The following is a 23588-nucleotide window of genomic DNA, read 5'->3' on the forward strand; positions in this document are numbered from 1 at the left end:
CACTCAAAGGAAAAACAGAACCATTCACACTTGAATGTGCCACTGCATGTCTTTAGCAGAAGGTATTGCTTGATACAGAATCCGTTTCATAATGCTTTCAGGTATTATATGCCATCCCTTATAGAAGGACTCCTGAGTGCTTTATAAACCATTGATCCACAAAGAATTACCACAAGATCTGTCTATGCATTGAAGGCCAAACTTTTATTTATCTGCATGTTTCAAGTTAACCTCACTATTTTAATATTTGTGGCATTTGTATTCTCTTAAACTTAAGATTTAACCATTCAGTCAATATTTATTTAGTGTCTATTGTCTTAAAATCTATCTTGTTGGCAGGATGGGAGTTGGGGAAGAAGGGTGAAGTGCTGGGGAGTGATATTGGCCAAACTATATTTTAATATCGTGTACATGTGCATATATGTAACACAAATCTCATCAATATATATAACTACAATACACCAAAAAATGTGGAAAGAAGGGGAAAAAATCTGCCTTGTTCTCCCAAGCAAATAATATAGCTTTCTTTTTGAAAGCCATAGTACTCTCCTCACTTTTTCTTATATTTATGATTTTTCTCTTTGGGTCTTATCCCCTTATGAATAATAAAAATTCTTGTGACAGTAACACTGACTGATTTACCATCCTGCTCCTTGAATCTCCTACCCCCAAAACTGAAACATAGAAGGCACTTCACTGAATTAAGCTGAATTGACAGGTGAGTTCATGAAGAAATGGTGCTTTGGATATATTTTTTTCTAACTTTAATTAAAGAAAAAAGATTTAGAAGTTACACTCACAAAGACTGATGAAGCCATAATTTGTTAATAAAACAATTACAGCGTTTATATCTGGTATTTAACTTATAAATATACATAACCCTGAGTTTAAAACTAAATTATTCAGCCAACACCATTGATGTTTCTAAATAATTATTTATTTACTGAAAATAAACAAAAAAAGTAATTACCAGGATTCAATTAATCAATAACATGTTTAATTCTTGTGAAGATGGGCCTTTTGAAAGCAGAGATCAATATAACGTGTATCCTTCCTCATCTAATCTTCAGAACTCTAAACAGACCCTGGATTGTTATTCTATGTCTAGATGCATCATCTGTTTCTATTTAAAAGATGCAGCCTCTTCACCTCTACATTCTCCTGTCTTGAAGTATATGGAGTTCTGAGAGAACTTTTCTGTCAGGATTTTTGTCCCTTTCAGTTATTTGTGGCTTTAATTGATTACAATTCTTTGCTGGACAGTAATGATTTTTATGGAAATACTCAGTACCAATTTTCCAGTGGTTCCACATATTTTAACATTTTCAACTGTATTATACCTTAAAGTGGATATTTTATAAAACTGGCAAAAGTGTTTGACTGTAGTCATGCAAAGACCATAAGTTGAGAATGTTATAAAAAGAAGCACGGTGGGCATGGAGGCTTAAAGAGAGTGCAGAGAAGCCTTAAATAATCATACAAGAGAAAGTTGTAGTGAATCAGAAAGAAAAAAATAATGCAACAATCCCTGCTGAGGCCAAAGTGCAGGAATCTATAGTAGACTCAGTACTAGAGGATGCAGATTCCTAACTAAGTACCAATTACCAAGTTTATTCTTCCCCTTTTACACAAGCTATATCTGAGAATCCCAAACAATAACATGGCTCTAACCTGCTACACTCATACTAAATCACGCAGGTTTGGATCATCCAATACAACAGCTCATTAAAATGCTTCTTTATTCAACTCTCTTTATAATTTTATCTTTTTATTGCTTGTCCTTTTCTTGATGGCACATCTGGCAATTTTAAAAATGTAAAACAGCTCTATAAAGTTACAAATGTAAAGCTGAATTTCCAGAAAGTACAGGAAATCTTCAGGGGCCAAGAGCTAAAGGCTGCTGCCATTGAGAACTCAATGGATTAGGTAACCAATTGGGGATTCAGTGCTCATCCAAGAACAAGAGCTTTGGGGACAGTCAAGGCAACAAATTAGATCTTAGACTCCTTATAAAGTGTAATCATTGAAAGTTAACAATCTAATAAAGCTGGAGGAGAAAAATATCCACCATGTATACCTGAAGTCAATTATGTCAAGTCCCCAATTGGGCTGAGTGAGGCGAGGAAAATATTTCGCCAAAAATTATCAGAGCCTTTTTCTTGAGGCAGATTATATTTTGAATACACACACACACACACACACACACACACACACACACACACACACACTGATCTATAATCTGAGAAGTTATCAAAAAGTAGCCACAGGTTGGTGATTCTAATATCATAGTATCTATTAGAACCAAATTCAAAACACTTCGTGGTAATAATTTAAGGGATTTTGGCTGATAATTTTCCAGAATTGAAGGACAATCCTCATAGGCAGTAGAACAAACCCTGAATAATGAAAAGATAGAAATTCAAACTAGTCATAGTGAAAATGTAGAAATTTGAAGTCAACGAGTATCTATGATGCTATTGAAATGAAAAGATGGGCAGAAGTTTCATTTCGCCCATGAAACATAATTGAGTTCTGGTATTACAGGGGTTTTTCTTTATTTCATACTCAAGTCATTCAAATGCAAAAAGAATTTCTGAGGATATCAAATGCTAAAAAAATGAATTTTTTCCTTGATAATGAAAAAGTATGAAAATCTTGTTTTATTTTTTAGGCTATCAGAGGTTGCAAAGCTACTCATTAGCAATTACAATTAGATTTTCTCTTATTCAAGGAATTTTCAGTTTTATAGAAAATAAGAGTTTTTTAATCTCCAAAGGAAAAATAAAGTTGTTATCAATAAATAAACTACATCTAAATTCTTCAGGTCATAATTATTTATGTTAGTGCAGTCTCTTTAGAAATAGATACATTTAGAAATATATTCTCTTTAGAAATAGTTTATTTCTCTTTAGAAATAAATCGTCGGTTCTTAGTTTTTTCATTTTCTCTAAGGAAATTAAACTACTTTTGAAACAAAGTACAATAAAATAATTGGTTAGTTATAAATGAAGCAAAAGTGAATGAATGAAATAAAATGATGTTTGTTTTTATATTAACCACTTATATTTAGTGTGGCTTATAAAGTTCTTCTAATTAGAATATCTGACTTTTATAAGGAAAACTATATTATTTTCCCCATCATATTTCCACATGAAATTATGCTACAATAGTTTATTTTATTTCCTTATATCTCCACAGATTGTGAGTGTTGGAAAGCACGTTAAAGGCTACCATTATATCATTGCAAATTTGGTAAGAACTCTTTCTTTTCTACTTTTTATATGAATCACTCACGCATTCAAAACTGTTTTAACCATGCCTTAAAATAATGCTACAATAAATGGTCAAACAACATTACCTACTGTGTTTCTAACTTACAGACTATTTTACTACAATGATCATCACATTTTTAATGTAGAATTCAATATTTTTATGCAAATTAGCTGGGTATCTGCCAAAGAGACTTAAAAATTAATTGTAGTATTTATTACTTATCAAGTTAAATACTGGTTTGTCTTGTCTAAACTATAAATACTTCTCTATGGATGAAGATTGCCAATACTTGGGTATTTCATGAATCATCTAAACTAATAACCTATGTTCACCAATTCAAGAAAAATATAATAATTATACTTGAATCTTTTGACTGGAAGTAATACATTTTTTAAAAACTACATCAAATTTTCACATATTACACAGAGATGGCTAATGAACAGGATACATGCACATTAATGAAGTTCTTAGAGGGCTAAGACAAGGACTCATAGATCTCTTGACAAGGCCCACTACATACTTCTTGCTAGCCCTTCAGTGTCTGTGTGGGTTGGGGTGTGCACAGGAATTGTCTCTGGAGGTTCATACTCTCTTGCTTTATGAAAGTACCACCTGCCCTGAGGGCTTGATCCCCAAAGTGGTTTATCCTGGAAAAGTCAGGAATGCTTTCTCCTTTTTAATCTACCCCATGACACATTTCTTTGGTGAGTATCTTTTGAGTGAAGCAGGAAAGAAACTAAAGGATACAAAAGAGATTCAGCTTTGTCCCTCATTTCATGTGGTGAGTGGAACATCACATGTTAAGATAGAAATTTTTACTCTTTAGTGAATAGAATTTCAGTATGGAGCTAAGGTAATGAAATGCAGCAATAGATTGTGAATCATTACTGTATTGCATTTCTTGAATAAACTATAATTTTGCAACTTAATGGATTATCATATAAATACTGGAAATTTTTTACTTGTCTTTTCCATTACTTTTAATAATTCAATAGATGTGTTTTATTATTTTTATAAAGATTCAAATCTTAAAGCAAATATATTCTGTCATTAATCACTATAAAAGATCCTATGATTATGGGATGTCTGTATCTACAGTGACATTATATAATGAGATTCTAATTAATTACTTTACTGCAAATAGAGTGGTTTGACATTTATTCTTTCCAAACAACAGAGTGCAGGGAAAAAAAAATCAATGTTATAAACTATCTTTCCAGAAATGAGTTGCTGACATTGGCAACAAAAATAAATAAACCAGCACAAAATGGAAAGAATTAATATTTATAGCACTCTAATGGATAGCATAACCTGTCATAAACAGCCCTAGTTGATGGCAGCATATTTAAGCTATCCAAAATACCAACATGTGAAGCAGGAAAACTCTTTTGCTTGTGGTAGGAATAGAACCATCACTTTCACTAAAAATAAGTTTTTGTCATATGCACTTGATATCTTTGTATCACATGATTAGATCACTGACATGAACACGTCTGTATAATATAGTGTACTCAGATTCCGTTGACATTCATTTATCCCTAAAGGACTCTTATTTACAAGACCAGAGTGATTTTTGTTTCATTTGGTCAATCAATAACTATTTCTTGAGAATTATGTACATAAAAGTCTTAAATGTGAAGCCAATCAAGAATCAAAATAAAAAGCTACATTAACATTACACTTAATGTTGAAAGACTAAATGATTTCCCTAAGATCTGAAAAGAAGATAAGGAGGTATCTTCTCACCACTTCTGTTGAATATCATACCAAGGATCCCAGAAAGGTCAATGAAGTGAGAAAATAAATAAAAGGAATCCAGATTAAAAAGGAACAAGATTTTGTTATAAAAAATTCTAAGAAATCAAAACATTATCATAAAACCAATAAGTGAGTTTAGCAGGGTTGCAGGATACAAGGTTAATAGTCAAAAATTTATTGTAAATCTACATAATAGCAGCATTCTATAATAAATGAAGAAAATAATTTCATATATAATTTACAATTCAGGTTTTATAAATTTAAAAATATGCTAATTAACCAACTCTTCAAGACTGATTTAATATGTAAGAACTGATTTTTCAAATAGCAATTCTTACTGGTTGCCTTTGGCTATAAATATTCCAGAAGATTTAAAGTATTCTTTTGAAATATTCTAACAAATATTTTAAGTACAATGTTGGAAATCAAAGCAGAAAGTGTAAACTCCAACCTTTATCTATCAAAAAGGGAAGAATGAAACTAGCAGACATCAATATGAGAGCAATTGTATCATCAATTTATAAACATGAATTTTGTAAAAGCCAAGAACATCCCTTATTTTATACAAGTTAAACTCCCTGGAGAAACAATTTAAATCTAAGTATCCTTTAGAGTCTTTTAAGGTGATAATCCTCTCAGCCAAGAATCAATGTAAAGAAGGTCACAGAAATATTGACTTCCCAAGGGTCATTAAACTCTTTGGCTGAAAAAAAGAAGACAAATTCCAAGTATTTAAATAAAATAATATTCAGTTTATTTATGGCTAAGGCTGCAAGTAAGTTGGGAATTCTGTTTCGCATTGCTTTAGTCTGCCTTGTCATTATCTGAGTTGAAGTTATCTTCCTCAATTAACTATCATCTTCATCCAGCTCATTCAGCAGTCTGTCCTGACAAAAAGGAAGTCATTTTTTACATGCAGTGATCTCCCTAGCCTTTGCAACTATCAGCAGTGTGCTATTATCTCATTTCTAGCCAGATTAAAAGAAATGATAATCCCTTCTCGTATTACTCAGGCCACACACAGCCTACAGTGGGTCTAAGAAGCTCCACAGGAAGTTGACATCACCTGACTGGCAGGCTTGAACTATGCTGATAGCTAAAGGAAGGCGTACAGCTCTCCCTGATTCTTGAAATTTCTGGATGACCTTCACTGCCACTGTCATTAACTGTTGCATATTAAGAATAAGTAACACAAGGAAAGGGAGAGTGCTAGAATCTCTTTTATCTTTTCTGTGTCCTGTATATGATTTGTGTGTGGGCATATGTATGTTTTATTTCAATATACCAACCATCTAGAGGTACTAGAAAAGAATATTGTTTCTCAATAGATTGTGTTCTCTTCCAGGATATAGAAGTAGGAATATGTTATCTGTTAGTTCATGTAGTCTGTTTTTTGTTGTTGTGGTGGTCGTTGTTGTTTTGTTGTTGTTGTTTTGTTGTTGTTGTTTTTCAGAGACCGAAGTAAGGAAATCAATTTCTTAGTCCTTAGAGTTTCTCTTTTCTAGTTCTTTCACTGATCTACCAGTTATTTTTTTAAACACAGGCATGATTGTATCATTTCCCTGCTTAATTTTTTTTCCATGGTCCCAGACTGCAAATATAGTAAAAGACATCAGACCCTTTATGATATGCTGTCCTGTGGACCTGCAGCCCTACCTGTTAATAATTGTCTCACCTCTCCATAGGACTTTCATTTCTCTAAAATGACATACTGTCTAACTCTGAGTCATTGCTCCAGTTTTCACAATCTTCTACCAGAATAAGCATTCTAAAGTGAAGCATTGCTCTACTTAAATTCTTTAGGATCAACTCTTTGTACTACTTAATGCAAATAGCCCTTTAAGGTTTTTATCACCCTTATCAAGTGTGGTGGTGCATACCTGTAATCCCAGTGACTGGAAAGGCTGAAGCAAGAGGAACACACGTTGGAAGTCAACCTCAGCAATTTAGCAAAACCCTGTCTCAAATTTTAAAAAAAAGGAGGGCGGGGGATATAGCTCAGTGTTAAAGTGCGGATATAGCTCACTCTTAGTGCTTTAACATGCACACACACACACACACACACACAAACACACACACTCCCCAGTACCACAGGGAAAAAAAGAAATGACTTTATTCCTACTCAATGCAGAGCCCACCCCTACATGTATCTGTTCTCCTAATCAAACCCTGACTCCCAGACACCTGCTTTTCTCTTGGAAGCTTTAGCTTGGCCACTGTCTCTACTTCAAAGCATTTGTCCCACCCAATCTTAATTAATTGTTACAGCCATTTCTTTTTGAAAGCAGTCCTTAAGTACCACTATGATAACCCCTTTTCTGTGTTCAACATCACCTTGTGCCTTTGATAGTATGTCATTGGTGTTGGTGAAGGCTTCTTTCTCCTTCATCAAAACCTCCTTTGAAGCAAGTGCTGTCCAACAGCCTGTAGCACAACTGTGAATAAGGCATTAGCACACCACAGGCTCTTTAAGATGTTGTTCCTACAGCATCTATGAAACAGGTCTTTTTCCTTCCTCTTCATCTGTTCAACTTCTGCTTTTCCTCCAGAACCCAGCTATGGTCATTGTGTTTGTTTTGTTACTATAATTATTTTAATTAGTCCTTAAAAAATAGATGTTTATTTTATAGTCTGGAAAATGAGGGTCAGTATAATTTACCCAATATCACACAGACCATTAAGTCTCAAAGGCAAATTTGAAGCTCTGGCCTGTCTGCTTGCAACAATTAAATAAATTCACTAATGAATAAATAACATATGAGTTATTTAAACTCCCAGGGAAATGCCACACAGTGACAATAATGCCACAAAGTGACCCTTCATTTAAGCATCCCCCCACATCACCCAGCGGGGGATCTGGCTTTGGACATTGCTCTGTATTGATATTCACTCCTCCTCCACAGTTATGTGGCCATCCACAGCAACAAGGAGCTCTTGACATTTGTTCCACCTGCAAGGCAAAGTCAGAATCTTGTAATCACTTGAATTTTTAATTTTTTAAAAAATATATTCATTTCATATATAGGAAAACACCTGGTTCTGACATAAAGAAATTCAAAAGTATAACATGTTTAGGGTATATAATTAAAGACTAACTGAATCTATGCTTCACTTCTCCCTTATCACATCACACACACATGCATACACACACACACACACACACACACACACACAACCTGCCACATACATGCAGTATACTACTCATGTCTCACCTAGAAAGCAAACAAATATACAGAGAGCAAAGTGACTTGTCTGCATTTATATGTATGGTTTATTTCAGAATGGGCCTAGAAACAGTGCCCCAGATTCCCAATCTAACACATTTTTATTCAGGCAATTCAAGTCCAGTGACTCCAGTTAAAGATTTTACCAACTTGGCAATATTGTTTTACATTTTTCTTTCTGCTTCCTATGTTTCAACTTTTCTGCATGGAGCAGGTCTCACTCCACCATCTACATGTACATCAAAAGCACACACTTTAAGCCCATTCCTTAAAACTAATTTTTAAAAGACGAGGAGAGAGAATTTCCCCATTCTGTTTGATGTTCCTTCTGCAAACTGCACCGGAACTTTCTTGATGTGATTTAGTCAACCTGTGAACCTGAAATTCAAAGAAGCAGAAAATTTGCATGAATTAGATAAAACTTAAAGGATGAGCATTTAGTAAATATCAGTGATGTGATTGGACCTACAGATTAACATGGTCAGCAGGATAACTGATGCTAATTTTAAACATTCCCCCCTCTCCCCCTAGAGAATGTGTGAATTGCAAATGGAAATTTAAGGAAAACTAAGATGGGAATTAATCTGGAAAGGTCATTAATCATGGTGGAATACAAGCAACTTAGTAGCCAGTTTCCACAGGTAGAGGGCCTTTCTTCTGATCACCCAGCCCTAAGCAGAATTTGCTTAAGACACTCACTCACTGATTTCCCCCTGACTGCAGAGTAAATGATTTTATTACATTGTTGCCCCAGAACTTTCAGTTCCACAATATTATATGGATACAAACTGAAACTTAATGGCCACTAAAGTAACTGTTTCCAAGGAAACTGCTTTTCTGTCTAGATCCTATCCATTTTCTATATAAAATTTTAAGAAAATATATGAAAGAGAAAATATTTCCTGTACTAGAACAGACATAGCAAAAATTAACTAAGCCACCCACCATTCATTCAAATCATAAGTAAGATGAGTTTATCATGACAAGGTAATTCTTCCCTTATCTTCAGTGTAACAATAGGATGGAATGAGAGAAATGTAGGCTGTTGTTTATTAGACAGGCTTTACATCAGATGTTTGTTTGTTTTTTTGTTTTTGTTTTTTTTCTGAAGGCTGCAGCTTTGCCTGAATGTCTTGCAGCTGTGGATAATGCTATAAAAGGCTTGACAGACCTTCCATTTCAGCCATGGCTGAAAGAAAATAATATTGTCATCAATTAGTAACTGATGCAACAGTTGAATTACTGTGGCTTTTTAGAAAATATTGAAATTATTTGCCTGCCTGTGGGTTTGCACTATACTCTGGTAAAAGCAAACAAATGTTCAACTGACATTTTAGTAGCTAAAGATTGATGGTCAGTGTTTTTCCCATTTCCAAAACATAGATTTGCTTTCTGCTATCTACTTTATTCCTCAATGAAATCAGAATGTTACTGATTATCTGTCAAAGTAGCTGGCATATAAAAAAGGCATGAAATAAATATTTGTTGAGTGAATGAATTAATAATTGCTATCAATTACTGAATTCAAATCAGATGTGCTAGTTACTTTTGAATTATCCTTCTCACTTTGCATGTAGGAAGCCTAGGTTAGAAAGTAACAAAGGTGGGATTCAAAGGCAGGGCTATTATTTTATTTTATTTTTTATGGTATTATGGTGCCTCTGCCAGGGCTTTGATAATTAATAAAATTAAAACACATCTTTGTGCACAGAAGCATAAGAGCTGGGCAAAACCACATATGCCTGTAATCCCAGTGACTTAGGAGGCTGAAGCAAAAGAATCACAAGTTCAAAACCAGCCTTAGCACCTTAGAGACACCTTGTCATAAAATAAAAAATAAAAGGCCTGGGGATGTAACTTAGTGGTTAAGTGCCCCTGGGTTCAATCTCCCAAACCAAAAAGAAAAAGAAATATGAGGATAGGAAAGATGGTGGAATGAGATGGACATCATTACCCTAGGTACATGTGTGACTGCATGAACAATGCATCTCTATACCTTGTACAACCAGAGAATTGAAATGTTGCACTCCATTTGTGTATGATAAATTGAAATGCATTCTGCTACCATATACAACTAAGTAGAAAAATAAAAAAATTAAAAAGAAAAGAAAAGGAAAGAAGGAAGGAAGGAAGGAATAAAGCAAGAAGGAAAGAAAGAAAATACACAGGAGCATAAGATGAAAACTGAAAAGTCGATGTTTCAATGGATTAGACAAAGGGGACTGAATGGAAGGGAAGAGAGGGGAGATGGGAATAGGAAAGATAGAATGAATCAGACATACTTTCCTATGTTCATATATAAACAAACAACCAGTGTAAGTCCACATCATGTACAACCACAAGAATGGTAACTTAATACTTCATGTATGCATAATATGCCCAAATATACTCTACTGTCATGCATATCTAAAAACAAAAATAAAATAAACAAATAAAAAAAGTATCAACACCATGATTTTAGTTAATTATTCTCCTATTGAAAACACCCAGATTGTTTCTAGGTCTTGGCCATTCCAAATTATCCTGCAATAAATTTCCTTGTATATATGTTTTAAAAATCCTTTACAAAACACTAAAAGAAAATAAAGCAAAAAGCAATGACAGATGCTCCAAGCTTGTTTATGTGTGCGTGTGTGTGCACGTGTGTGTGTGTGTGTGTGTGTGTGTGTGCATGTGTGTGTGTGTGGGGGGGGTTCACTTTCCCTGAGCTAATAATGTTTTGGGCTTCATCAATTTACTTCCTTAATATGCATTTTCCCTCTTCCTGCTTTGAGTGCATATTTTTGTAAGACACTTTAGATTCTTAATGGAGAAAAGGGGCTAGGTATAACAGAAAGGAAAGAAGGAAAGCAGGAAGAAAGGAAGAGAGGGAAGATGGGAAGGAGGAGATATAATTGATACACAACAGAAAACAACTGATCAATCAATAGAAAATTAATAGCTTTCTAGAATTTTTGAAACCCAGGTTACTATTTCTATGCCCCAAAGATAACACCCCTTTTCCTCCAGGCTTCCTCATTCCACCCAGTGGAAACCATCTTTTTTCCACAACACAGGAACCCATGCATGGCCTTGCTTGCTCTCCTCTCTTGCAGTAATGTATCCCAGGATTCTCAGGATGGTAGTAACTAACATAATCAAAGTTTTTTATATTCTCTGGTTCAAATTCCCAGCTCTCTCTGCTTTTAGACCACTTTACAATTAAACCAAAAACCCTTAAAATGACCTCGCCTATCAGCGACTCAGAATGTCATTATACCTTGATATTGCCTTTATATAATACACATTTGCACATATCTGTGTCAGAGGACAATTACGTCCTCAACAGGAGACTTTTTGATGTTGTTTTATTTGTCTCCCATACCCTCATGCATTCATAGAGGCATTCAAGAAATACTTGTGTTGAGCTAAACTGAAAATATTTATATGCTTTTTCATGTATTGGATTTTGACTGACAGATTTAATGCCTACAGTGGCATAATTCAATAGCTGACAACTAGCCATTGCTCTATTAGAAATCTGTTAAAATATATCTTGGTCATTAATTTGTGCTACTATTAAAGAATTGAAATGTATCATAATGAAGTAAATTTAACAATTTTTTCTATGGATTTTATAGGGATTCAAGGACATTTCACTTGAGAGATTTATACATGGTGGAGCCAATGTGACAGGATTCCAGTTGGTAGATTTCAATACACCTATGGTAACCAAATTAATGGATCGCTGGAAGAAACTAGATCAGAGAGAGTATCCAGGATCTGAGACTCCCCCAAAGGTATTTGTTTGTTTTTATTTCATGTACTGTTAGTATTTTTAAAATTTATAATAAAAAGTTCATTATACAGTTTCTCTAACATTTCATCAGATAAGGCATGGCTCAGAAAAGCAATTCTTTGGTATTATACTGCACTGCCCAAGCAAAATTTCTAAATTTCTGTATTTAAGGGTTTTTAGACATTAACTCAAGCAGTTTACTATTATTATAACTTTATTTTTGAACATCCAATTTACTTATAGGTCATTGTTTTCTAACTATTTCAAATGTGAATGGCCACTATTAATTTTTCTACCTTGATAATAACTATATCTGCAAAATGATTATTTATAAAGAGTAGAAATATTGGGAAATTGGTAGAAATGCAAAATGTAGAACTTTTGCAAAATTTATTTTTAAAAATAACAGTAAAAGTCATATTCATTGACTCTTTCTCTGACAAACACTACATGTTGTGTTTGTTAATATTTTCAAAGGAAGCTGGTAAATTTCTGGTAATGAGTACATTTTTTTCTCATCTAAAATGACAGCTGATTTTCTAAGACATCATTAAATAATGGCATAACATATCAACTTCAGTTTTGTGAGCTCCCACATAATAAGACATCATCATCATCAATATTTACTAATTTCTCACTGACAGTGTTTTTCAGTAGAGACTTAAAACACAATTTGATCATTCAAGCACAGACTAAGATCTACTCGCAGAGAGTCTCAGCTATTCCATTTCTTAATTATAAAATTTTTCATACTGCTACTGTCAACTTCCCAACTACCATATTGGGATCTGGATGGTTAGCCTATAAAAATCGTGGAGGGCTGGGGATATGGCTCAAGCTGTAGCACACTAGCCTGGCATGTGCAGGGCGCTGGGTTCAATCCTTAGCACCACATAAAAATAAAATAAAGATGTTGTGTCCACCGAAAACTAAAAAATGAATATTCAAAAAATAAATTCTCTCTCTCTCTCTCTCTCTCTCTCTCTCTCTCTCTCTCTCTCTCTCTCTCTCTCTCTCTCAAAAAAAAAAATCATGGAATTTCAAAACAAAGCATTTATTGGGAATTCACTCTGCCAAGCACTGCATTCCTACTTTCGGTTATTGCAGATTAATACATGCAAGAAGTTAAATGGATATGTTAACTGACTATCCTCAAATTGAGGACCAAATTCATGAAATACTAGCATAGAATCATTTTTAATGTCTCCTGTTTGACAGTCTCCAACTAGACTTGTCTGGGTCACAGCTTGGTTTATGGCATTTGTTTGTGATAATCTACTTTGTTGACATCTGTTTAAATTTAAGCCAATTTTCAATATTTTCACAAACACACAAACACAATATATGTTTATGACACAATATAATAGATATCAGATATATGCATATAAATATATATGATTTTTCATAGCTCTTGCCATGATTCTACACATTTAGAAACCAATTATTAAATATATACAGTCAATTTTAAGTATTTATGATAGTTATATAAAGTCTCTACAAATAATGAATCTGCAAATATGAAGCCATTGCACTTAGGAGAATATAGGGTTACCTTTTGTGAATCTCTGAATATAACATTTTCATCAACCAGTCAATGCATAACCTTGGTTTATGTGTTTCTGTTTAATGTGTCCTTGACTCATTATCATTGCACTAAAGGCCAGCAACTCTATAACTTGTGCCTTAATAAAGCTTGTTTAACATTCATATTTTCTTCATAAACACATCACAACCTTCTTGCACTTAGAAATATTAGACAGCACTCAATACTACGCTTTAGGTCCATTTTAAACAGTAAAATTATCAACAAAAAGCACAAAATTGGCAAAAACAGCACTAAATAGACCACAGAAAGGCTATTTGCTTCCAATATGTAAGCAGAAACAAGAAAAGGAAGTGCTTCCTTGTTCAATCACAACTGGGAATTTGCAATGTTTGGTGAATTCAGATTTTTACTACTCCATACATGACCACAAATAACCAAAAAAGGATTTCCAGTATTGATTTGAGGATCACAAAACAAATATTAGCAAGTAGGCAAGTTTAAAAACACAGAATCTGCAAATAATGAGGATTCATTGTAATTAATTGTTTAGTTTTTCAGCCAAGATTAACAACATGTTTTCTGATATTAAAACATATCTGCTTAAACAATCTTCTGGAATAAATATCTTCCACCAATGCAGGCTAAACAATTCCAATTTCATGACCCTCTGCTCCCTTTCCAATGCTCCAATCAGAACTGCCCCTATGCTTGTTTCACTTCAGTACTGGGATTCCATTTCCATTGTCCTCCACCTTCATTTCTACCTGTCCAGATCCAACCATCTTCCAAAGCTTTATCTCAATTTCACTTTCTCTTTGAAACTTTTTCTTATTTCTCCTGTAAATATCCATTTCTTTCTCCTTTGTACGCTCCATAATATTTGAGTGTGTAATTCTCACCAAGGATTTAACATTATTTCTTTGCATACTTACTGTTTCACGACTATTAACTCCTTTGGGGCAATAACCATCTATCACTCTCCTTTGTCGTTCTTCCTACCCACTGTTTCAGTACATCTTTCTTAGAGTTCTCAAATATGATACAAAATTTCATCCTGGAAAAGACCATAGCATATAGTTGTTGCTATCTTATTTAACTCCTCTGTTTAATGTTTCATAACTGAGAAAAATGTGTTTCACATTTTCTTCTATACATCCATGAGTAGCAGAATTAGCATTCATCTCAGTTCTTTCTTTTCAAAGCCCACATTCTTTCCACTTAGTATGATTCTGCTCATCTCTGTCTTATACCCTGGAAAACAGAACTCCTCCCACCATTCTGATCATTGGTTAGAGCTGTAAATAACTCTAAGCCAAGATCAAGTTTTTCCAAATATTTATTTAATAGGAATTTTCTAGGTGCCATCTAGAAGTTGTGTGCCCATAATTGTGGTTTCCTGGGTTGTCATACAATAAGGCACATGGAAAAGGGCTACCTCCCTTGAAAAGAGAAAACTTATTTAAACTACAGCTTCTATCTATCTACCAGTTCTATGACCCGTCAAAGCCCAGGTCTTTGCTGCTCTGACTGCCTCCTTTGCTAATGCTCCACACGGTGTGATACCTGTTCTTCTTTCTAGTGCACTTGTTTCACAAAAATGGATAAACTTTTTAAAACCACAGCAAGTGCGTTTGATTTTTGATGTCATCTCTTCGTAGTTTCTTTCTTCTTACTGAAAAAGCAACAGTGTTTTTCTTTTTTTCTCTCTGTAGATCATGAAATACTGGTAATTCATTTTTCTCTTGACCTTCATGCCTTTGGCAAGTTTCACTTTATTTCTTTTTTATTTTCTTGTCCTATATAAAGATGATTTGATGACTTTCTCTACTCAAAGATGCATTGGTTTGGACAGTCATGCCATATTTATGTTGATATATCACCTTGCTGATCACCTGAATGTCCTTCAGCTATCCTACCCCATTTTGAGGGGGGAGTACATATTCTTAAGTTTCTTTTTCTTTTCTATTTTATCATGTCCTTGAGATATATACAGCAAGTCTTTTAATTTACATGAATCTTAATAAATCCTAATACAAACCTAATGGTTAGGTCCTCTACCATTGAAAGGTTCTGTATTAGAACTTATTTTTATATGTAATTTAGATTTTCTCTTCCCTGGAATAGTGATTGCTCTGTCATATTGCCTATGTTTACTTTCTACAATTGAAATTTCTTCATTTGCAAGTAAAAATCAAAATCATCCTCCACTTTCCACAGCACAAATCTACTCTCATACAGGTGGAGGTGGTATTCATCATATGGAAATGGCCATATGGAATTTCTGAAAGAGATGACAGTTTTTCTCATGCTTAGTCATTAATGCTCAGCCTTGCACCAAGAAAAATGTGTCCTGCTTCCCATGTGTTTGGTAACTCTCTAAACAAATTCTTCCAAATGTAACCCCCTATTGTTTTCATTTTCAGCTTAAACAAATTACTGGGTCTTTTGTCATGTCTTCTCTTACCCTAATAATTTTTCCTGGGGAATTCACTGTTTTTTGTAAAGAAGCAGGGGTGGTCATTGGAAAGCAGATGGTCTATGCTTTGTCTCTGCACTCTGATCCAAGATTGTAATGGAAACTTACAAGAAATGATTTAACTCTCCTGAATGATCCTTGTTCACACTTAGTGCAGTAACTGGTGAATACTCGTTTGTTGAGCAAGGAGATATAATTTCTGGCATCATATTTTTGAATAACAACAAACAATCCCATTAATTCTCCTGGAATACTGAACAAAGATACACACTTCAAGTCATTATAGATAAATTAAATCTCAGAGAATCCCTATAGGCATTTTGGGGAAGGAATAGCATAAGACAGCCCAGCACTCCTGGGGCTCACCAACTGCAACAGACAAGGAAGATTCCAAGAATGCTGAACCTAGGATTTTGTTATTCCACTGCTGTTTATATTTGGACACAACAGAAAGTCTTCATCTGAGGTCTTGTTTCTCCCATCTGATGGAATCTGTTTAATACCCTCCATTTTCAGAATGTGTGTTTGCCTTTTTAATTAGGATGATAAGATTTGACATACAGTCTTTGTATTTAAGTGACAGTACAAATTTTTGAGGCTAGAGTGAATCAATCATCATTAATCTCATCATCCTCCAGACACTGGGCTTTACCATTGAGCCCACAGAGCCCACAGACCATTTCTAGTGTTAAATAACCTTTTTAACATTTACCATTATAATCACTTCCATTCGATTAGTACACTTCTGCCCTGACTTATGACGGAGTCCTGGTGATGGCTGAAACATTCCGAAGCCTCAGAAGGCAGAAAATCGATATCTCAAGGAGAGGAAATGCTGGTGATTGTCTGGCAAACCCTGCTGCCCCATGGGGCCAGGGAATTGACATGGAGAGGACACTCAAACAGGTAACTCCCACTTTTATTAAGCTTAATTTATGTGAGGATCTTGTTTAAGTAAAATGTTCAAGTAAGCTGACTAATTTTTCTGAGCATAAATGCATATTTGCGATTGCCAATTTAATAAGTCAAGGGATCATTATCTTTCAGACATTTCTAAATGCAGAGTAAAATTTTGATGCTTTAATCTTAACATACCAGCGTTGGGTTGTGATAAGTAATCCTCCCATCCCTGTGGCTCAAAACATCAAACGAGCTTTGCTCACTAGCCACACTCTACATTAGCAAGGACCCTCTGCCCACTATAGTCACTCAGGGGCTCAGGCTGGCAAAACAGCTGTCATCTTGATTGCTGCAAAGGAAAAAAGATTCTTACAGGCAGGTTTTGAATTGGCAGTTAAATGCTGTATGTGGCTCATCACATCTGTTTACAAGTTATATATCAGAAAGAATTACATAATGCTAGCTAACCAGAAGGTACTCAGAAGTACAAGCCTACCTTGGGCCCAGAATGCAGAAGAACAAGAAATATTTGGCAAACATAGCTAATGACTACTTCAGAAGATCTTTAAATTTTTACTTTGTATTAAGTAATCAATTTATTCTGTTCTTTTATAATTATATGAATACCATTTTTCAAATAATGCTATATATTATATCAGAATGTTACATATATAAATATTATAATTTAAAAGTTTTTAAATGCCATGCTAAAGCATAAGTAAAAGTGAATGAAAAGGAAATTTGGGATCAAATATACTTGAATTTTTTCAAAAATACATTCAACTTTTTAGTTTCTTATATCTTGGTATTATCAAGGAGAAAATATGATCTGACATGGGAATAAGGGTCTCTAATATATTATGTAGATACGTAGATAAAATTGAAAACTAGCTGTAAACAGTACTTCAATATTGAGGAAGAATCTTGTTGTTAAAAGGGAAACTTTACAATATAAAAAGAAATGAAGTGTATTCATTCTAGGTATAAAGCAGAATCACTTTTACCTCAATGTGATATCCCTCTTTCAGGTTCTATCTCCAAAACTCAAATGTTCAATGGCATTCCAGTGAGTGGTTTTAGCTTATAGTTCTACACAGTGTGTGGTCATAAGCCCAGCAGCTGAAGTTGAGATTTCCAGTAGTGAAGTGGCAAACAAATACATGCATAGGTTTTCTCTTTTTCTCATAGGTTCGGATTCAAGGGCTGACTGGGAATGTTCAGTTTGACCACTATGGACGTAGAGTAAATTATACAATGGATGTGTTTGAGCTAAAGAGCACAGGACCTCGAAAGGTAAGCTGCTATCAAACTGCAAAAAAAGGAAATCTTGCTTCTTAGTTTGCACCTGACATTTTTAAAGCCTAATTAGGAGAAAGCCAGCTGGATATTCTACATTTTCTTTCTTTCTTTCTTTCTTTCTTTCTTTCTTTCTTTCTTTCTTTCTTTCTTTCTTTCTTTCTTTCTTCCTTTCTTTCTTTCTTTTTTTAATGTGAATACTTACAAATAGTACTATCTTGATAATCTGTGCTGAGGTAAATTCTGGTATCGTATGTTCAGTGGTGTGGCAAAGCTAAAACTACTAATTTATTATGCACTATTTATGTGATTTTTTTCCCACAATGGAAGCAATATTGGGGGAAGGGCTTCAGAAAAAAAAAAATTCCACAAAACATAACTCTGCTGTGCAGGAAAGAACACAATTCAATAAAGAGACATAGCACCTCTGTATACCTTGTATGAAGTCACTAGCGTACAAACGTTTTAAAAACTAGTTCTAATGGGTGGTTGTATTTAGAACAGGCTAGATGTTGAAATAAGCAAGTAGACAAATTCAAAAGAGCAAAGGAGAAAGCAAGTGGAAGATAAGATTATGAGGATTATTATTATTGGGCTGAGTAGGAGAGCAAATCCCCAGTTCAGTTCAGGAAGGTACTGGTTTCAGGGTCTTGGATTTAAGAAGATAACTGCAGATCCTAAGATATAACTAGATATCTTAAGATACATCAGCAGTTTTCCCAATTTCAAAAAAAAGTACTTTATACAATGGAACCATACAATCGTACCACAGTAATTAGTTGTAAGCATTTTATAGCCAACACATGTGATTTCTACTATTTCTTTTCTCTAGGCTTGGCTAGGATTTCAAGGGAAGAGATATTCAGTTTAACTTATCTAAAAACCCTGTGTCTAAAAATAAGTAAATATTTAGTAAAAATATTTACTAAAATAAGTAAATAAATAAATACTCTGGGTCAATACTTGGCTGTTTAAAATCTTTCCAAAATATATTTTCCTGCTTTAATAAAAATAATAATAATGCCTATAATTTCTGAAATTCCTGCTAAGTCTCAAGGACTTGACCTGGTACTTTCAGAATTTACAAGAAAAAGAACAAAACAACAAGAAGAACAAAAAATTGAGTATTATTATCTCCCTTTTTCTAAACAAGAAAATTATGTCCAAATACATTATGGTTGCTTATGTAAAGCCTGTAAGAGAAAACAGAATTTTAATTCTTATGAGTCTGGTTCCCAACTCTTTTCACACTTTGTCTTGTGTGAACCCTCATTTTCAGAAGTTGATCTTCTACTGAGATGGATATATGGTCCATGTGACAAAGAAACAAGGCATGTAGAATTTCTAAAAGGAAGAGCCACTTCCAGTTGGAGGGAAAGAGATGGAGGAAGGCTGCGTGGAGGAGGAGAATTTAAAGTTATCCATGAAGCTAGGGTTCAGGTAGGCAGAAAAGGCAGAGGCAACAACCCGAGGAATGGCTTAGAGACAGGGCAGTTTTGGTCATTCATGGAAACTGGCCAAGGCTTTCCAAGTTGTGTTTTGCTCCAGTGCATGGTGTTCAGTTGCATCTGTATCCATGTGAGGAGACACCTGGCATGGAAACCCCTCCGGCTTGTGGGCCTCTCGATGCATCTTCTTCTGTGCAGGTTGCTGCTGGCACACATTGGGCTGGAGCTGTAGGTCAGATAGAATGGAAGCTGGATGACAGGTGAGGAGCCTAGCTGTAACACCTCTAAGCTCCACAAGAGACTGCACAAAGCAAAGGAAAGAGAAAGTCAGGGATTCCCACATCAATACCACTTTACCCACTCAGCCACCACACCACCAGCAACAAGAAAGGAAAAGGCCCATTTTCAGCAAAGTGTGAAAGTTCCACTAGCTGTGGAGCAGACAGAGCACTCCAGAGGCCCCTAAAACCCTTGACTAAGGAATGGGAGAGGGAAGACAGGCCACCTTCCCATCATGCACCAGATCTTGCAAAATTCACATAAAGCAGAAGCTTTTCCAAAGGCAAAAGACAACTCTATACTTTTGTAAAGTAAGTACAGAAATTCAAATCATTCTCCATAAGAGAAACAATGATGGGGAAAGGAAGCAGGAAGTAGAGCAATAATATCAAGTGGTCTATATATTGCTGAATCTTTTCATGGTTTGTTGAACCATGATGGTAACAAGCATTAAGGTTTTCTGAGGAGAGAGTTAGAGTAAGTCAGGAGAGTAATGAACAGTACATCTTCACACCCACTGACATTCATCTAAGACTCTTTAAAGAACTGTGAAGTGTAAAATGGTGCAGATTCATCTGTCTCCCTTTACCTGTGGCAATGATCAACTTGGGCATTCTGTCAAGAATATTAAACTTAAAAATGAGCCACAGTGAGAAACACTATGCTGCTGAGACCAGGCAATATGTCTGAGAAGTGAGTGATCGTTCTTGTAAATTGAACACTTGCCAACCAGGGAGCGATCTTTGAAAATAGATCAGAGAGTCAACCCATCAGTTTGTCTGACTTCAGTAACAGAAAAACAGATTGAGAGTCTCATTAAGCTGAAGCCACAAAGCTCTTTCTGAAGTCCAGGCCCCTACATGCGGTGTGACAGCCAGGGCTCCAGAGACAGTGTTCCAAGACCAGATTTAATTGTGAAACTTTCACTTATTGAGAGTAGGTTATATACCAGGCACTGTCATGGGAAATTGATGTGCATTCTTACATTTAAGCCTCATGATGACTTGGAAATAAGATATATTTTTCTCATTTTACTAAAAAGTAAGACTCAGAGAAACTAACCTACTCATGGATAGTCAGCTAGAAACAAAATTCCTATACCTCCTGAGACTACTCTCTTGAATGCTATGAAACATCAGTGCCAGTGCTAATAAGATTCTTTTTAGGGTTGGTGGGAGAATAAGCCAGATTTTTCAGGACGGCTCCAAGTTGCTCTCAAAGTAACCATCATTAAATAGAACAGGGGTTCCTCACAGGAGGAACAGGGGCTTCCTCGATACAAACAAATCCCTCAGCTTTGGGCTCCAAAGACCCTCCAACAAATGCATGGACTTTCACCCACATGCTGTGTTCTAGTTATATTTGCACACAATTTACCTTTCAGAGTCTAAAGAAGATAAATATTTTTCTGGCATCCCTGTTTAATGGATATTTAATCTGACACAAGTTTAGTGATTTAAATGCTTTCATATTTTTGCTCCAGCTTTACAAAAACACTTTTCATTTATTTTCGTTCTCTAGCAAAAATAGCTATTTCCCTGTGTGATTAAATGAGACCAGGCAAGGGAAAAGTTCTTAGTTAAATGTAAAATGTGTTGAAACTAACTAGAGAGAAACTCCACCTCCAATGAGGGTCTAGGCCCAAAATTTAAATTCCTTTCTTTAGGAAATAACCCCTGTATGGTCTAACTTTTCAATAAATCCATGGCCTTCATGATATCTACCATTAATTGAATGTATATCTCACAATGTGGCTGTGTCTGTGTGTGTGTGTGGTGCTGGGGATTGAACTCAGGCCCTTGGCATGCAAGGCAAACACTCTACCAACTGAGCTATATCCCCAGCCCACAATGTGGCTTTTCACTAGAATTGCATGTAAATAAAAAACAAGGTGACAAAATTTTGATTATTATTATTTTTATTTTTATTTTGCAGCACTTTTGAATCATTTTTCTTTGAAGGGATCATTGCAAATACACAGGTTAAGTAAAAAATGTTAAGGTCTTGCCAATAATTGAATACTCTCCAAAATGTGCCCCAGATTTCTGATATTTTTCCATGATGAGACTCATTAATAAAGAAAAATCATCTTTCCTGAAAATGGACTATTGTGATCTGTAGGGTGGCTGCACATTAATGAAGCACTAAACCGTAAAATACAGTTTCATGTCACACAACTGTCACGTGAGAAGGAGAATTAAGAGGAAGCAACTGGCATTTTTTAAGTACACACAGGAGTTGAGTAAAGGGAGAGTCTCAAAGGCATACTTGTTTTTAAGTTGAAATTTTCATAGAATTGCTAAATAAATGTCAGCTAGAAATGGATCCACATGGACAATTGAAAACAATTGCTGAATGTAAATATACCATAATTTTGGGTCAAACCAAAAAGTAAAGCTAGCCATGTTAATGGAAGTTCTTTCTCCTCCATTCTGTTACTGAATCACATACACAATGCTTGTAGCACCTCTTGCTGACATGTTAATGTTTGCCTTATTGTAATATGTTCCTGAATACTAATATGGCAGTTAAGAAACTTGGAGGAGGCAAGAGAGAGACTCCTCAAACATATTAGAACAAATAGTGAATGCAGATCAGTGAGCAAATACATGCATTTTATTGGGGGCTGGGGTTGTGGCTCAGCAGTAGAGCACTCGCCTAGCACATGTGGGGCATTGGGTTTGATCCTCAGCAACACCTAAAAATAGAGTAAAGGTATTGTGTCCAACTACAACTAAAACAAAGCAAATATTAAAAAAAAAAAAAAAACAGCATTAGGAAATTCAAGAAGGAGGTTTGGAAGAATTAAATGAACATTACTTTTGGAAGTCTATTTAGCATAAGAGTTAAGTATTTGGACTTGGTGTCATGTAGACCTTGGGTTTTTAATTCTGGCCTCACAAAAGCATAACCTTGTATGATTTGTTTAAAACCTTCTTAGATGAATCTTCATCTGTAAAATGCAGATATTTGGACCAACTTTTAGATTTTCTACATGCGTTAACTTTCAAATACCTATATTGCCAGGTGCATATATATTGGTATATGCCTGTAATCTTAATAACTTTGGGAGGCTGAAGGCAGGAGGATTACAATTTCAAGGCAAGCAACTTATCAAGACCCCATCTCAAAGTAAAATAAAAAAGGTCTGGTGATGGAGCTCAGTGGTATAACAGTTTCCTAGCCAGGGCCAGGTCCTGGACTCAATCCCTAGTACCGGGAAGGAAGGAAAAAAAAGCATACAAAAATAATCTTAAATAGGGGCTGGGGATGTGGCTCAAGCGGTAGCGCGCTCGCCTGGCATGCATGCGGCCCGGGTTCAATCCTCATCACCACATACAAACAAAGATGTTTTGTCCGCCGAAAACTAAAAAATAAATATTAAAAAATTCTCTAAAAAAAAAAATAAATAATCTTAAATATAAGCTTTGAAACTATAAACATTATTCATTAATATTCATTTGTGATATAGTTAGCATTTCAAAAATGATATTATTATTATCTAGTGGTTAGATTGTAGCAAGACAAAGTCCATTTCTATGTTGTTTTTTTTAAATAAACAAGTTTCTGCTGAGCATAGTAGCACATACTTTGTAATTGGGGGGCTGAG

The 23588-nt window shown here is 35.0% G+C and overlaps 1 protein-coding gene across 13 annotated transcripts in view; it reads left to right on the plus strand.

Annotated features, from left to right (window-relative positions):
• Nucleotides 1–23588, plus strand: part of Gria4 (glutamate ionotropic receptor AMPA type subunit 4) — a 334749-nt gene that overhangs the window by 248982 nt on the left and 62179 nt on the right. For all 13 annotated transcript variants that reach the window (XR_005733723.2, XM_005329082.4, XM_005329081.4 and 10 more), the window contains exons 6-9: nucleotides 3199–3252; nucleotides 11876–12034; nucleotides 16794–16961; nucleotides 18144–18248. Coding sequence is in view for 12 of the 13 variants with exons in the window: in XM_005329082.4 (XP_005329139.1) it covers nucleotides 3199–3252; nucleotides 11876–12034; nucleotides 16794–16961; nucleotides 18144–18248 (486 nt within the window). In the remaining variant the exon portion in view is untranslated. The remainder of the gene's footprint in view (nucleotides 1–3198; nucleotides 3253–11875; nucleotides 12035–16793; nucleotides 16962–18143; nucleotides 18249–23588) is intronic.

The sequence above is a fragment of the Ictidomys tridecemlineatus genome, chromosome 4, assembly GCF_052094955.1.
Source record: "Ictidomys tridecemlineatus isolate mIctTri1 chromosome 4, mIctTri1.hap1, whole genome shotgun sequence".
NCBI lineage: Eukaryota > Metazoa > Chordata > Mammalia > Rodentia > Sciuridae > Ictidomys > Ictidomys tridecemlineatus.